Source organism: Salvelinus sp. IW2-2015, linkage group LG11, assembly GCF_002910315.2.
Source record: "Salvelinus sp. IW2-2015 linkage group LG11, ASM291031v2, whole genome shotgun sequence".
NCBI lineage: Eukaryota > Metazoa > Chordata > Actinopteri > Salmoniformes > Salmonidae > Salvelinus > Salvelinus sp. IW2-2015.
The window spans coordinates 25,418,317-25,434,620 of record NC_036851.1 but is presented as its reverse complement, the minus strand read 5'-3'; the positions used below and the strand labels follow the sequence as shown (position 1 = coordinate 25,434,620).

The 16,304-nt window shown below is 41.4% G+C and overlaps 1 protein-coding gene across 2 annotated transcripts; it reads left to right on the top strand.

The window, feature by feature from the left end:
- The first annotated feature begins 2,775 nt into the window (after positions 1-2,775).
- LOC111970036 (ETS domain-containing protein Elk-4) lies at positions 2,776-15,450 on the top strand. 2 transcript variants are annotated; one of them, XM_023996521.3, is made up of 6 exons: positions 2,776-2,982; positions 10,756-10,970; positions 12,342-13,055; positions 13,213-13,461; positions 14,113-14,238; positions 15,253-15,450. In XM_023996521.3, the coding sequence occupies exons 2-6, from the start codon at positions 10,764-10,766 to the stop codon at positions 15,349-15,351; spliced, it is 1,395 nt and encodes a 464-aa protein (XP_023852289.1). In that variant the 5' UTR covers positions 2,776-2,982; positions 10,756-10,763; the 3' UTR covers positions 15,352-15,450. The 2 variants fall into 2 exon arrangements, with proteins under 2 accessions (XP_023852289.1, XP_023852290.1); XM_023996522.3 differs by lacking the exon at positions 13,213-13,461.
- Positions 15,451-16,304: the final 854 nt, after the last annotated feature.

Genomic DNA, 16,304 nt, shown 5'->3' with positions numbered 1-16,304 from the left:
GATGAAAACAAGATTTGGCCTGGATGCCAAGCGACACGTCTGGAGGAAACCTGGCACCATCCCTACGGTGAAGCATGGTGGTGGCAGCATCATGCTGTGGAGATGTTTTCCAGCGGCAGGTACTGGGAGACTAGTCAGGATCGAGGCAAAGATGAACATAGCAAAGTACAGGGAGATCCTTGATGAAAACCTGCTCCAGAGCGCTCAGTACCTCAGACTGAACTCGATCTAACATCTCTGGAGAGACCTGAAAATATGTACAGGGACGCTCCCCATCCAACTTGACAGAGCTTGAGAGGATCTGCAGAGAAGAATGGAAGAAACTCCCCAAATTCAGGTGTTCTAAGCTTGTAGTGTCATACCCAAGAAGACCCAATGCTCTAATCGCTGGCAAAGGTGTTTCAACAAATTACTGAGTAAAGGCTCTGAATACTTATGTTAATTTTGTTAACCTGTTTTTGCTTTGTCTTTATTGGGTGTTGTGTGTAGATTGATGAAGAAAAATAATTTTGAATCAATTTTAGAATAAGGCTGTAACGTAACAATATGTGGAAAAAGTCAAGGGGTCTGAATACTTTCCGAAGGCACTGTTTAGACAATCCTGAATAAATAATGATGAGTGAGAAAGTTATAGACGCACAAATGTCACACCCCATCAAAAATGCTAACCTCCCCTGTTATCAAGGAAAGCGCTATGTCTGGCACAAACCCAACACCTCATCACCCAGAGAACACCATCCTCACAGTGAAGCATGGTGGTGGCAGCATCATGCTGTGGGGATGTTTTTCATCAGTAGGGACTGGGAAACTGGTCAGACTTGAAGGAATGATGGATGGTGCTAAATACAGGGAAATTCTTGAGGGAAACCTGTTTGTTTTCCAGAGATTTGGGACTGGGACGGAGGTTCACCTTCCAGCAGGACAATGGCCCTAAGCATACTGCTAAAGCAACACTCGAGTGGTTTAAGGGGAAACATTTAAATGTCTTGGAATGGCCTAGTCAAAGCCCAGGCCGCAATCCAATCGAGAATCTGTGGTATGACTTAAAGATTGCTTTACACCAGCGGAACCAATCCAACTTGAAGGAGCTGGAGCAGTTTTGCATTGAAGAATGGGCAAAAATTCCAGTGGCTAGATGTGCCAAGCTTATAGAGACATTTCCTCAAGAGACTTGCAGCTGTAATTGCTGCAAAAGGTGGTTCTGCAAAATAATTCAGTTTAAGTCATCAGGCAAGCTGAATGAATGTAGTCTATGGTATCTTTTCATTTATGTTGTGGTGGTGTTCTTCAGATTGTCCTGAATTTCACATGAAGTTTGCAATGGAGAAGGGTTACTACCAGATGCTGGTCTATGAATGGTAAAATACAGTATATTTATATACAAAATATCAGGTTAGTGTTTCCCCCTGTAATGGTTGAGGTTTAGATTGGGGAGGGAGGGTAGCCCAACTGATCCTAGATCTGTGCTTAACAGCTATTTCTACTCTGTGAGTTCTCGATCCATCTTAGTAAAAATATACAGTCCATCTATAGCTCTCCACAACCCTCTCAGAATTTGAAAAGTTGAATAATTTGTCCACAAATTTGATATACTCGAGTGATTCAATGTTTTGACCAATCTTAGCATTTGTTCACTCTAGTCTGTGTGTTTTCTGTCCAGTGCTTGAACCAGTGTCATGTGTGTAGCCTGCATTTTATCTTTCATTGAAAACCTCTCTACTCTCCTAGTGCCCTCAATATGGTGAACTGTACTGGTAAAACACACTCACAGACATACACTAACCATAACATGACTACAGTATCACATTACTTACACAGGTTGGTATTACATTACTACTAGCCTGTGTGTCTCATACAAGTTTCCTTTCTTTACATTATGCTTGGTGTGAGCTGACGATATTCTTTGTTTGGGGCTTAGATCATTGTAATCATGAAAAATATCCACTGTATGGAAATAGCTGAATTTCAGTTCACCACTGCCACTGAAGCATCTGGTCAATAGAGGTATGACACTCCAATACCACACACCAGATGCCTCCACTGTACAGAAAAGGCTGTTCTTTCATAAGGATAAGGAAAGGAGATCCATAGGTTTCTGAGCATGATCTATAGAGGCAACCTACAATCCATCTCGACAGTAGACACTGGTTACTCTGTCTCTGGACATGCTTTGCCCTTTGAAAATCTGATCAAACAAATGTAAATGTTGTGCAAGGCTGCTACAGAGTGGTCAGATGGGGTATTTGTTGAGCAGGTTGGCCCGATTTTATTTTGACCCATCTCTGCTCTGAACAGTAGTGTCAAAAGCAGAATGTGACATAACGCATATTTACACCTGGAAAAAACATATTGGCAGACAACATATTCTAGAAGCACTAAATATGTTTCCAGTTGTTTTAGAATAGCCGTCAGCGGTGGGTGGTTGCCCCAACATTTCTCACTCCACGTCTCCTACGCACCAATGCTTCATGCGAGACCAGATTCAGAAGCATGACAATAGCGAGTTGCTTATTTCTTAGCAAACCTGCCTTTTAAATTGTAACTTGCGAAATTACATTACAGGCCTACACAATATGATTGTGGGTCGACAGCGAACTTATTTTAGCTTGCAGCATCGTTTAATATATATAATTTTTGTCAAGACAGGAAGACAAATGTAACTAGCTGAAAGTAAAATTGGTTGGCGCGACGACACTTCAAACCACAGTAGCAGTCGGCGGTGACAAAAAACAATGCGTTTATGGAACGCAAACAAAAAAAGGAAGTGATCACAGCATGGTTTTAATTTCCTGTTCTTAAATATTCGCACTGTATTTTTATCGCCATAAACGTATACGGCAATTTATAGTTTTTACTGAAATGACGTAGTTACCCATTTGCTACTCGGCTTGCTGAACATAGCAAGCTCATTTTCTGTCATGTTTTGGGACTTTTATCGACACTTCTGGACGGCTCATATTTTAAGCGAGCTATACTAGCAAGGTAAGCTACCAACGTACCGTAACTAACGCTTGCGTAGTTCGCTAGTTACAATACTGTAAACCAGCTAGCTTGGTGACAAAGGGTATGACAATAAATGCTAGCTAGCTAATTGCAATATGGGTAAATGCATTGTTACATCCAATCTCAGCGTTAGGCTAGCTAACAAGTGGTGGTTTTCGTGCAGCTAGCTAAATTAGCGTTGGTTAACTACTAACGTTAGCGAAATGGCCATGTTGTAGCCAACAGCTAGCTGTCTGAATTTCAAGATAGTTAATTTAGTAACTAACAAAAGCAATGTCAACTATCACATTAACATCGTATTTTAGTGATTTGTTATACGGTATTATATTGTTTTGGTGGACAAACTAAAACACCACTAACATATTGCAAGTGACATCTCACTCTTCTCTGTGGGTCCTAGCTGTGTGTGAGTGCTGTGTCGTTACATAGTCGGATAAACTCTAATCATATATATATTTATATATAAATAATCTTGTCTCTTGGCGGCCGCACTGAGAGCCAGTTGGTCCCGTTTTGACCCCTTTTACACGGTCAGATTGTGAGTAGGGGGTGTGTCCCAGCTGGCCTGGATGAGTCAAGGCAGATTTACTTATCTAAGCCTCTTAGACGCACAAGCATTAGGTAGGCAGTGTTCAGTACACAACCCTATCAGGCCTTCTTGCCCCATAAACCTATGCAGAGAGCAAGCAGTCAGATGTACCACATCAAACCGAGGTACAATTCGTTTTCTATTAGATACTCGGTAGATATTCCGATTTCTAATCATCAATAACTTATGCAAAGAATGCCATTATGATAATGATAGTGCATTCGGAAAGTATTCAGACCCCATGACTTATTCCACATTGTTACGTTAGCCTTATTCTAAAATTGATTCCCCTCAATCTACACACAATAGCCCATAATGACAAAGCGAACACAGGTTGACATTTTTGCAAAACTATTTAAAATAAACTGAAATCACATTTATATAAGTATTCAGAACCTTTACTCAGTACTTTATTGAAGCACCTTTGGCAGTGATTACAGCCTTGAGTATGATGCTACAAGCTTGGCACACCTGTCTTTGTGGAGTTTTTGCCCATTCTTCTCTCCAGCTCCTCAAGCTCTGTCAAGTTGGATGGGGAGTGTCGGTGCACAGCTATTTTCAGGTCTCTCCAGAGATGTTCTATCCAGCCTCTAGCTGGGCCACTGAAGGACTTTGAGACTCGTCCTGAAGACACTCCTGCATTGTGTTGGCTATATGCTTAGGGTTGTCATCTTGTTGGAAGGTGAACCTTCGACCCAGTCTGAGGTCCTGAGCGCTCTGGAGCAGGTTTTCATCAGTACTCCGTTAATCTTTCACTTGATCCTGACTAGTCTCCCAGTCACTGCTGCTGAAAAACATCCCAATAGCATGTTGCTGCCACCACGCTTCACCGTAGGGATGGTGCCATATTTCCTCCAGACTTGACGCTTGGCATTCAGGCCAAATAGTTCAATCCTGGTTTCATCAGACCAGAGAACCATGTTTCTCATGCTCAGAGTCCTTTAAGTGCCTTTTTGGTAAACTCGAAGCTGGCTGTCGTGCATTTTACTGAGGAGTGGCTTCCATCTGGCCACTCTACCATAATTGGTGGAGTGTGGCAGAGGTTGTTGTCCTTCTGGAAGGTTCTCCCATTGCCACAGAGTAACTCTGTCAGAGTGACCATCGGGTTATTGGTCCCCTCCCTTCTTCCCTGAATGCTCAGTTTGGTTGAGCGGGCAGCTCTAGGAAGTCTTGGTGGTTCCAAAATTCATCAATTTAAGAACGATGGGGGCATTGTGTTCTTGGGGGACCTTCAATGCTGCAGACATTTTTGGGTACCCTTCCCCAGATCTGTCTCGACACAATCCTGTCTCAGAGCTCTATGGACAATTCCTTCGACCTCATGGCTTGTTTTTTTCTTTGACATATACTGTCAACTGTGGGATCTTATATAGACAGGTGTGTGTGCCTTTCCAAAGCATGTCCAATCAATAGAATTTAACACAGGTGGACTCCAATCAAGTTGTAGAAACATGTTAAAGATGATCAATGGAAACAGGATGCACCTGAGCTCAATTTCAAGTCTCATAGCAAAGGGTCTGAATAGTTATGTAAATAAGGTATTTTTGTTCTTTTTCTTTTTAATACATTTGCAAACATTTCTAAAAACCTTTTTTCACTTTGTCGTTAGGGGGTATTGTTTGTAGATTGATGGAAACATGTATATATTTAATACATTTTAGAATAAGGCTGTAACGTAACAAAATGTGGGAAAAGGGATGGGGTCCAAATGCACTGTATATTCTGAATTGGGGGAGTATGGACAATTATCCACAGGTTTTTTTTGCGGGGGGGGTTGTTTTATAATTTTTCTTCTGGCTTTCAATTTTCAGTAGCTCTTACACAAAGTGCCATGACTATAAAAATTATATAGTCTGAATCGAGGAAGGATGGACAAAAATACACAGCTTTTTGTATTTTATTAGAATTGTATTAGTATGTTTTCAGCTTTCAATCTTCAATAGCTCTTATACATTGTGGAATGACTATGAACATTTTCTGAATTGGGGGAGGATGGTCAAATATGCACAGTTTTTTTTAATTTGATACATTTTCTTTTAGGATTTGTTTGAAAGCCCCCAATCTTCAGTAACTCTTAGACAAAGCGTGCCATGACCATTCAAGTTCTCAATCGGGGAGGATGGACAAATATAATTATGTTTGTGTTTGTTTATTTTTAGGATTTGGGTGCTTTCAATCTTCAATAGCTTTTACACAAAGCGTGCCATGACTACAGAATGAGCCCCAAAACATGCTTTATTTATTGATTTTGATTATATAACTGACATTTTTATAATACATTTGTCATGCCTACTAAATTGAATTCAAGCAATTGAACCTACGTCGGTCAATTAGTTGTTTAATAATCGAGGGATAAAAAAAAAACTTCTGTGTAATCGCTCAGCTCTAACAGCAGCTCATCTCTGTAATGCACCACCCATATTACACTCTCCTTTCATGCAAAATTTCAGCAGGTGTAGTTCACTCCACCCAAAAATGATCTATAACAATAAACCATAAAGGGATAGTCTAGGCTACTTTCATGTTAAGGTAAGAAATGATCTTACCCAAGGTTGTCCTCATAGGCCAGTTGTGACACCTCCCATTGTCAGCTTGATGCGTGTGCAGGTTGTTTTACGGACGTGACGTCACACATTGATACTGACCCAAATATATTTGATTTCAGTATGGAGTGTGTTTTAGATATCCATTTAGAATGAATTATGTTTTTAAAAATGGTGTTATTTAAATTATATAAACTATTGAAGATTAAGAGCCACAAAAAAACAAGTGGATTTTGTCCATCCTCGCCTGATTCAGAATATATAATTTTCATAGTCATGGCATGCTTTGTATAAGAGCTATTGAAGATTGAATGCCAGAAAATACAAAAATCTAAGGCAGTCAAACTTATTTAAATTGAGATTTTAAAATGGTGTCAGGCCCAATCTCAGTATAATATTGTTTAGGGGAAGGAGCACGTATGTAGTGCTTAATAGCTTTGATGTGTATGTTGTTTATGATACATTTAGTGTAACTGTCTTGTTTAGCATTCATAATCAACCAACCAAAATCAGTTTTTAGCTTTACTAGCCTATTCACTTTTTTGTATTTTTAAAAACGAATGCTGTTCCTCAGTTTGAAAACAACCCAAGTCCTGTTTATGGCCCTATCCTTGTTGTATTTAAATATCTGAAGGGACAGGATAGGTGTGGGCTCCACCTAGCCATTTAATGGGCCTGGCCTGGGGAGTAGAATCCGCCTTATTTCCTCCATACGCCAGGCTCATACAGTAGAGCTCTCCTCTGAGCCCCTCTGTGTGTGTTCTCTCACTGCCGAGTTCACAGCTGAGTTATACAGCACGAAGCTCCCTGCTCCTTTGTTGTTGTCCATGAAGTGGTGCGTGATGGAGTTATTCAGAGTTGTATGAAAGGCTGCTTTCCCGCTGCACCCCCTCTAGTTCCCCTTTAGAGAAGTCCAAACAACACCGATGTTCCCTGCAGCTTTACAATTCAGAAATATAATGTTTCTGTCTCTCAAAGCCTTATGAATGAATGTACAGCATTTCTAGAGAACAGGTGAAAAGGTGTTTAAAACATGTTTTCTTCATGAATGATTCAATTTAAAAACACTGTTTTTAAGGACATTCAAGATGATATGCCTGACCAAGGAGCTGGGCTGTGCAGAATCACTGATCATCAAATCACCTTGAATTCCAAACAGTAACTCATTATTAGGTGATCAAGATTAGCAAATGCTGCAAATGACATTAACATCTGATAGCCTTGGTGCCAGACTTTTTGTTGTTGTTGCTTTTGCGTTGTTGAGTGCAGAAAAGGGCAGATACTCTAGGCTTGTTGACTGAGGCTGTAGATTCTGAATGAGGGACTTTACAAGGCCATGAGTAGGAGCAGTTAACCAGTTTGATAAGGGTGATTCAAGTGTTATGGACATAACAATTGCATGCAAAATCACAACTTTAATGTCTCACAGAATGAACAAACAAAATATAGGCAAAATTAAACGTATGTGTGTGTCTATGGTACCCCGTGGGGGGAGTGTGTACCCCAAAAAGCAGACTTTTTTTTCAATGGTGGCATGTTGAAGAAATAAAGAAAATAAAAAACGTTATGGATGTTTCATGACATAAACACACTTTTTGGGGAGATTGAACATATAAGTAAAAGTCTGAGGTGTACAGTCCATTCGGAAAATATTCAGACCCCTAGACTTTTTTCACATTTTACATTTTGTCTTATTCTAAAATGTATTAAATCGTGTCCCCCCCTCATCAATCTACACACAATACCCTATAATGACAAAGCAAACACTGTTTTTTAGAAATGTTGTAAATATTACATTTACATAAATATTCAGACCCTTTACAAAGTACCTTATGAAGCACCTTTGGCAGCGATTACAGCCTTGATTCTTCTTGGGTATGACGCTACAAGCTTTTTAAAAACAAAATTAAAATCCATTTTAGAATAAGGCTGTAACGTAACAAAATGTGGAAAAAGGGAAGGGGTCTAAATACTTTCCAAATGCACTGTATTAGAGGTCGACCGATTTAGATTTTTCAACGCCGATACCGATTAATCGGCCGGATATTTAATTTTTATTTTTTTATAAATGTATTTGTAATAATGACAATTACAACAATACTGAATGAACACTTATTTTAACTTAATATAATACATCAATAAAATCAATTTAAATAATGCAAAAACAAAGTGTTGGAGAAGAAAGTAAAAGTGCAATATGTGCCATGTAAGAAAGCTAACGTTTAAGTTCCTTGCTCAGAACATGAGAACATATGAAAGCTGGTGGTTCCTTTTAAAATGAGTCTTCAATATTCCCAGGTAAGAAGTTTTAGGTTGTAGTTATTATAGGAATTATAGCACTATTTCTGTCTATACCATTTGTATTTCATATACCTTTGACTATTGGATGTTCTTATAGGCACTTTAGTATTGCCAGTGTAACAGTATAGCTTCCATGCCTCTCCTCACCGCTACCAGGGCTCGAGCCAGGGACACATCGACAACAGCCACCCTCGAAGCAGCGTTACCCATGCAGAGCAAGGGGAACAACTACTCCAAGTCTCAGAGCGAGTGACGTTTGAAACGCTATTAGCGCGCACCCCGCTAACTAGCTAGCCATTTCACATCGGTTACACCAGCCTAATCTCGGGAGTTGATAGGCTTGAATTCATAAACAGCAGAGCTGTTGGCAAAACGCACGAAAGTGCTCTTTGAATGAATGCTTACGAGCCTGCTGGTGCCCACCATCGCTCAGTCAGACTGCTCTATCAAATCATAGACTTAATTATAACATAATAACACACAGAAATACGAGCCTTAGGTCATTAATATGGTCGAATACGGAAACTATCATCTCGAAAACAAAACATTTATTCTTTCAGTGAAATATGGAACCGTTTCGTATTTTATCTAACGGGTGGCATCCATCAGTCTAAATATTCCTGTTACATTGCACAACCTTCAATGTTATGTCATAATTACGTAAAATTCTGGCAAATTAGTTTGCAATGAGCCAGGCGGCCCAAACTGTTGCATATACCCTGACTCTGCGTGCAATGAACGCAAGAGAAGTGACATTTCACCTGGTTAATATTGCCTGCTAATCTGGATTTCTTTTAGCTAAATATGCAGGTTTAAAAAATATATACTTCTGTGTATTGATTTTAAGAAAGGCATTGATGTTTATGGTTAGGTACACGTTGGCGCAACGACAGTCCTTTTTCGCGAATGCGCACTACATCGATTATATGCAACGCAGGACACGCTAGATAAACTAGTAATATCATCAACCATGTGTAGTTATAACTAGTGATTATGATTGATTGGTTGTTTTTTATAAGATACGTTTAATGCTAGCTAGCAACTTACCTTGGCTTCTTACTGCATTCACGTAACAGGCGGGCTCCTCGTGAGGCAGGTGGTTAGAGCGTTGGACTAGTAACCGAAAGGTTGCTAGATTGAATCCCCGAGCTGACAAGGAAAAAATCGGTCGTTCTGCCCCTGAACAAGGCAGCTAACCCACTGTTCCTAGGCCGTCATTGTAAATAAGTATTTGTTCTTAACTGACTTGCCTAGTTAAATAAAGGTTACATAAAAAAGTGTATACAAGACCAGGTACCACACCCTAAAATGTATTTTTCTCCCTCGCTATTCATAAATATCAGCCCCTACCAGTTGAATGTAGACACAAAAATATCATATTTGGGGGTAATTACAATTTTTCTGAAACATTGTAACAAAATGTGCAAGTGAGACCATATGCATGTGCCTATGCTGCCAATCTACTTTTCTGGACACTGGATGAAGTCAGTATATTTTGGAGGGCTTTCATTTGAAACTATTCACATATTATCTAAAAGTACTGCCATATATGAGAAATGCATTTCAGCATATATTTTCCAAGATATTCTTAGCTTGAACCCAATTTTCAAGATATCAACAATTGCTTCAGTAAACGTCTACGGGATACATCTCGGAACAAGCATATAAAATCTGGTGAATGCACAAGTCTGTGAAGCTACGATTTGATGAATCAATGTCCATCACATTCACAACTTATCAATGTTACAGATTTCATCATGCTGAAAAAGGGTATTGACAATGAAAAGAAAGGACCCATTTGTTGACCATATAAAATCTTAATGAAAGTTAGCTTTACAGAGAAAGTTTAAATAATCTGATGTAAGGTGTATGTTTTACAAAACTGTCCCAGTCACTCCCCCTATATTTACAAGACTGTAGAACATGCAAACAAAACTCAAGACACTCAATTTGCTCTGTATTGCTTCATTAACATCTCATCTTCCTCATTAACACTGGGGGACAGGTGTGAGTGGAAAAACAAGCTCTGTGAGCCCTTTCTAATTGCAATGAAATATGAATGACTAAAAGCCTTATTTGAGAGTTGACCTCCTACACTGTAATATAAAGAAATCATGCAATTCCTGCTTTAATTGGTCAAATAAAGCCTGAACTCCAACATATAAACATTAATGATAATTTGGAATGTGGTTTCATTTGGAAATGTAACTTTATTTTTACATGCTCAGGTTGACTTTACCATGGAATCACCAATAACTGCCTTTTGGTGACACTGCATGTCTGGTCTGTCATCTTCATCCCCTTTCTCTCTCTCTGTAGCGGGTAGCATGGACAGCTCCGTGACCCTGTGGCAGTTCCTTCTCCAGCTCCTATTGGACCCCACCAATGATCAGCTGATCTGCTGGACCAATGAGGAGGGCGAGTTCAAGCTGCTGCAGGCAGAGGAGGTGGCCAAGCTGTGGGGCACCCGGAAGAACAAACCCAGTATGAACTACGACAAGCTCAGCAGAGCCCTAAGATACTACTACGACAAGGTACACACACACACACACACGCATGCATAGACCCCTTTAAGATCTATACTTTTTTTTTTCTAATTCCATTTAGTTTTTTCACAAATTCTGTTTTCTCCTTTTTTGTTTTTCAAGGTTTCTGATTTGTCCAACATGTTTTCAGGTTTTTGCTCTCAAGATCACAGTTTTTAGTAGAAACATTTCAATTGGATGTTCTAAGTCCACAACAATGCTTTAACCACATCAGCAGACCACTTTTGAGGTCTGGGAAAAATCTAAGATTCAAGTGCACACCAGCAAGTACACACAGTGTCCTTGGCTCACTTGGTAGAGCATGGTGCTTGCAACGCCAGGGTTGTGAGTTTGATTCCCATGGAGGACCAGTATGAAAATGTATGAACCCACTACTGTAAGTCGCTCTGGATAAGTGTCTGCTAAATGACAAAAATGTAAGAGCCTTGTTTGGTTAGCGCTGTTTTATGTAGTGCACATTTATGTGATTGCATAGTTTGCTAAACAAATACCCTCTGGAATGATGAAAATAATCCTGATATCATTCTGCCAGGTAGGCATAGGCTACTTTGTAGTTAACATATAATTGCGAAGGTTTTTTGAAAAGCCTTCCCATCTACCAGAATACACAAACGAGCACACAGACGGGATTCACACATTGTTGCCTCTTCAGAAAGTTGAAGGAAAATAAGAATCACTGATGCATTTTGTTCATGTCCTATGATAATCTTGGGCAAGTCAATACATTTTCAAATAAGTTAATTTTTTATATTGTTGAATCCTGTTTTAATGTCTAGATTACGTGATCTCGTCCGCGTTCTCTGCATCACAGATTTTAGAGGGCCCCCCACACACACACACACACACACACACACAGACACAAAGCATGAATTACAACAAACTCAGCAGAATACTGAGATACTATGACAAGGTACATACACTCGAACTTACACTCCCACACAATGCATTAACTTTGACAAGGGGCCCCTTGATGAGACCTGTTGAAAATGAGTGCAGGGTTTAGTTTAATGCTGGGCTGGGTAGAGCTATGGGCAGGGAAGTTTCTGTTTTGCCATCCTGTGATGTCACCACACCACCCAGAGTACTGCTGGGTTCATATGTCGCTGTGTGTCTCATCCACTCTGCCTGTGGTTTGGCCTAAAGACAGCCTGCCTCTGTCAGTGGGTGGGGTGGTGAGCTGTATTTAGCTTGGTACAGACAGGAAGAATGGAACAGTCCCACACAGTGGTTACTCTGTCGGTTGTTTTTGGAAGAGAGAGAGAGGGGGAGGGGAGGAAAGGGAGTGTAGAGTGTCTGTCTTCTGTGCCTATTTTTCCACATAGCGTAACATTTCTCGCTCTCCCCTACTCTCTCTTCTAGAACATCATTAAGAAGGTGAACGGGCAGAAGTTTGTGTACCGTTTCGTCTCCTACCCAGACATCCTAAAAGGGGATGCCTCTGCTCGGCCGGAAGGGGAGGGGGGTGCAGGGGGTAGCCTGCCCCTGTCCGAGAGGGGCGACAACAACTCCCGAGATGGTGAAGGTGGGGACAGGGGTGGAGGTATGACAGCGACACAGGGGTCCAGTACTAAGCCATCCAACCGTAATGACTACATCCACTCTGGCCTGTACACCTCCTTCACCCTCACCTCGCTGCAAAATGGACGCCAGCTCTTCAAGTCCATTAAGATGGAGAACCCTGCAGACAAGATGGCCGACAGGAAGTCCAATACCCAGGCTCAAGACCCGCCCTCTCAGCAGCCAATGCTGTCGCCGTCAGTTATCAAGTTCGGGACCACCCCTCCCAAGAGAAGCCCTCCGATTACAATAGAAACACCTAATCCGCCATTGTGCCCTCCCATGGGCGATGTCGTGATGACACACTCTGTCCTCCTGCCTCAGGCTGTGTGTGCGTTTGAGCAAGCCAAGCCCATGGAATCCTCGAGTCTTCGAATCCTGAATAGTTTCAGCCTATCAGAGTTGCCCATTCGGAGCCCCTCCCCCATCACGGTGCCTGACTCCACCCAGGAGCTGGTGATTGACAGCGACATCGAGTCCATCTCCTCCCAGCCCACAGAGACGCAGATACAGGGGGTAAGGAAAACACACATGCACACAAAACCTACTGAGACATGGAGACCATCTCCGTCCAGTCCACAGAGTCGCAGATTACTAAACATGAAGATGGATTTAGCATTCATGTTTTTGCTTTCTGTGATTCAACTGCTTCCCCCCCGCCCCCATCTCTCAGGTGCAGAGTTTTGGCCAAGTGTCAGGTGGTGAGGTGTGTGTAGAGAACAGGGACAAGGGGGGGAATAGGGAGATGAGTTTATCTCCGTTGTGTGTGAGTGGCCATATCACAGGGGGCAAGGCCCGCAAGCCTCCTAAAGTCCTGGAGCTGTCCACTCCTACACTGGTGGTCACCACCTCTGACCTCTCACCTATGAACCTCTACAGCCCTTCCCTTCCCACCGCCTCTCTCACACCTGCATTGCTACAGGTGAGACACACGCACACACATTCATTTTTACGCAATCTTATACACTCCACACTCACTCAGAATTATTGTTTGAGATGTGTTCTTGATTAGGAGAAGACACATTTACAATTAGGGACAAGGCTAAGTGAAATGTCAACACATTTCACTGCTAGTTTTCCCCCAGCAGATGGCAGCAATTTTGTAGTTTTATTGAACACCCCTTCTACCAGTCTGAACAGAGGTACCATGACAATGAGATGTTGACCGTTTGACCACATGACAATGTGTTCCTGTTGTGATCATAAGATTAGATCAGCAGGACCTGACAATGGTCTCATTATTCTCTCAGATTCTACCTCTATGGTTTAATGTATATGTTAATGTGGTCATGAGACAGCGCTGTTTGAACCAGCCCCAGGCCAGCTTCTCCTCTGGGTTGACTTTTCCTTGGGCTGCTGGGAAACTCTCAAAGCCTCCATTATGGATACAGAAGAGCACATCTTTTCTCTTCTGGTCTTTATCAAGTCTGCACGACTACTTGCACTTAAAGCTGGAATTCTAGTTTTGAGAACAATTTTGTGCCATCATTTGAGATATTCCCAAATGACTACTTATGTGTCCAAATCTATTGCTGACTAGCTCCTTGTGTGTTTTGTGTGTGTGTATTTACAGACACCCACTCTGTTGCTGACCCCCAGTCCCCTTTTGTCTAACATCCACTTCTGGAGCACGCTCAGCCCGGTGGCTCCCCTCAGCCCTGCCACCCGGCGCCAGCAGGGCGCACACACCCTGTTCCAGGTCAGAACACACCCCCACTCTCATTACTCTATCCTCACTCATCCCTCTCTCAGGGAACCCTCCAATCTCCACTGCACTTCAGTCTTTCTCTTATCCCTCTTTCTGTCCTTGTCCTCTCTGTCAGTTCGATATGCATACTAGTGTGCTTTGAGCATGGAACGGTAATCAGAGTCCAAATCAAAGTATATGAAACGGAACATGGATGGTTGTTCGCAGATGCATACTTCGTTTGTACAAATTTCTCAGTATTAATCGATTCAAGCTTCAATTGAAATATTCCAATTTGTAAGTCGCTCTGGATAAGAGCGTCTGCTAAATGACTTAAATGTAAATGTAATTCCCAGGATTGTTGGTGTAATATGACGAGCCAAGTAAAAAAACGACTCAATATTTCTTGAAAACAATGGCTGCTGGTTTTGAGCTGAAGTGAGAAAATTACCTCAGACTGGAATGAAAAGTTGCCCAATCACATCTCGTGTTGCCTTGATACGTTAAAAATAAATACGTACTGTGTTAATTATGAAATGTTTAACTGCCTAGAATAGCCACTGTAGTGTGCGTAGGCTAACTGATAAAGAATTGGTAGCTAACGTTGGCCATCTACATTACCTCTTCATTACATTAGTTTTAGGTTGTTTTTTACATGTAAAACTAGCTGACTGGCTAGATTAATACTTTTCACATATAGGTGGCTGATAATTATGAAGTTACATGCTTGCATTTACTTTATGTAGTTGCTTTGTCTGTATTGGTCAAAGGTAATGCAGTAGCAGGGGAGTGCTTCTCAAAATGTAATTTTTTTATGCATTCTCCACACTCTAGCGTCCTCGGAGAACGAACTCTGAGCATGAGTGTGGAGCACGGTAGTATGCATATTGAGAAACACCCTGTGTTTCTACTCCTTACTGTGTCGTCTGTTTCTGTCCTCTATTCTATGGACCCAAATTCTGCTCTTTATGACCCATTTGAAGCAGTTCTGTGTTCTCATGTGTTCTCTTATGTGTTCTCTTCCAGTTCCCCTCGGTGCTCACCCCTCATTTCCATATCCCCACACACAGCCTGGATGGGACCAACACCCCTGGACCCCTCACCCCAGACCCTCATAAGACATAAGAGACCTTATCCTTGGAACCTGTGGAGCACCCAGACACTGAGGCCCTACTTCAGCTCCCCCACACACCCCAAACAGACACAAGACACGGTGGTTCACAACTCCCCTAAAAAGGGCTTAGCCAGACTTTTTAGGAATTGCCATAGTAACAGGTGCTGCAAAGTTCACGGATTGGATGCTGAGCAGTCACAAATGTGCATCTGTACCTGGAACAGGCAATTGTGTCTCCGTTCTTGAGACCAATGGTATTACAGATGTTTTTCTGTTTGATGCTGTGTTGTCAATTCCAACTTAGTTTTTAGATGTTTTCATGGGTAATGTTCCTGCTATTTGTTGTATGTTTTAAACCAGGGGTCTCCAACAGGTCAATCATGAGATACCAGTAACTCGCAGCCCACCTATGAGTAGCTCGCCAAACAATTCTGAAAGTACATGCAATTTTCACGTGTTTCACTGCAAACTGTCATAAACAAATCTCACAAGTATCGGACACTGCAAGCTCCCAGCTACTATATAACCAACGCAACATTGACATTATCCCACCCCTGGTTAGCCACTATTGGCTTAAAAAGCCAAACCTAACACAATATCTGCCAATGAATTTCCAGCAATATTGCCCCTTTCTGTCTGTGTAGTGCGGGCGTTTGTCTTACTCTGTGTGTAGCCACTAGTGACGGGTCATTCGCGAACCCATCACTTCATTTGGCTCCCTGATTTGCATACTTTTACTATTGCTTTTGAGTTCCAGACATCGATTATCTGAAGATAAATTATAAAAACATTCTATGAAGATGGTAATTCCTCAGTGCAGGAACAATATAAGTGCGGAGAGAGCGTCATTAAGGCCATCTAATAATTTTGTCACAATCTGACATAATGATAGGCAACGTTTTAGGATTTAAATTAGAGATTGACTTTTCTTTCATGGTTTTATTTATTTCATGGGGATTTTTAT

What these genes read in the sequence shown, in the direction of transcription:
- LOC111970036 (XM_023996521.3), top strand. Translation starts at nt 10,764, where the DNA reads ATGGACAGCTCCGTGACCCTGTGGCAGTTCCTTCTCCAGCTCCTATTG. An exon ending in TCACACCTGCATTGCTACAG is followed by an intron (nt 13,462 to 14,112) that starts GTGAGACACACG and finishes GTGTATTTACAG; the next exon opens with ACACCCACTCTGTTGCTGAC. An exon ending in GCGCACACACCCTGTTCCAG is followed by an intron (nt 14,239 to 15,252) that starts GTCAGAACACAC and finishes GTTCTCTTCCAG; the next exon opens with TTCCCCTCGGTGCTCACCCC.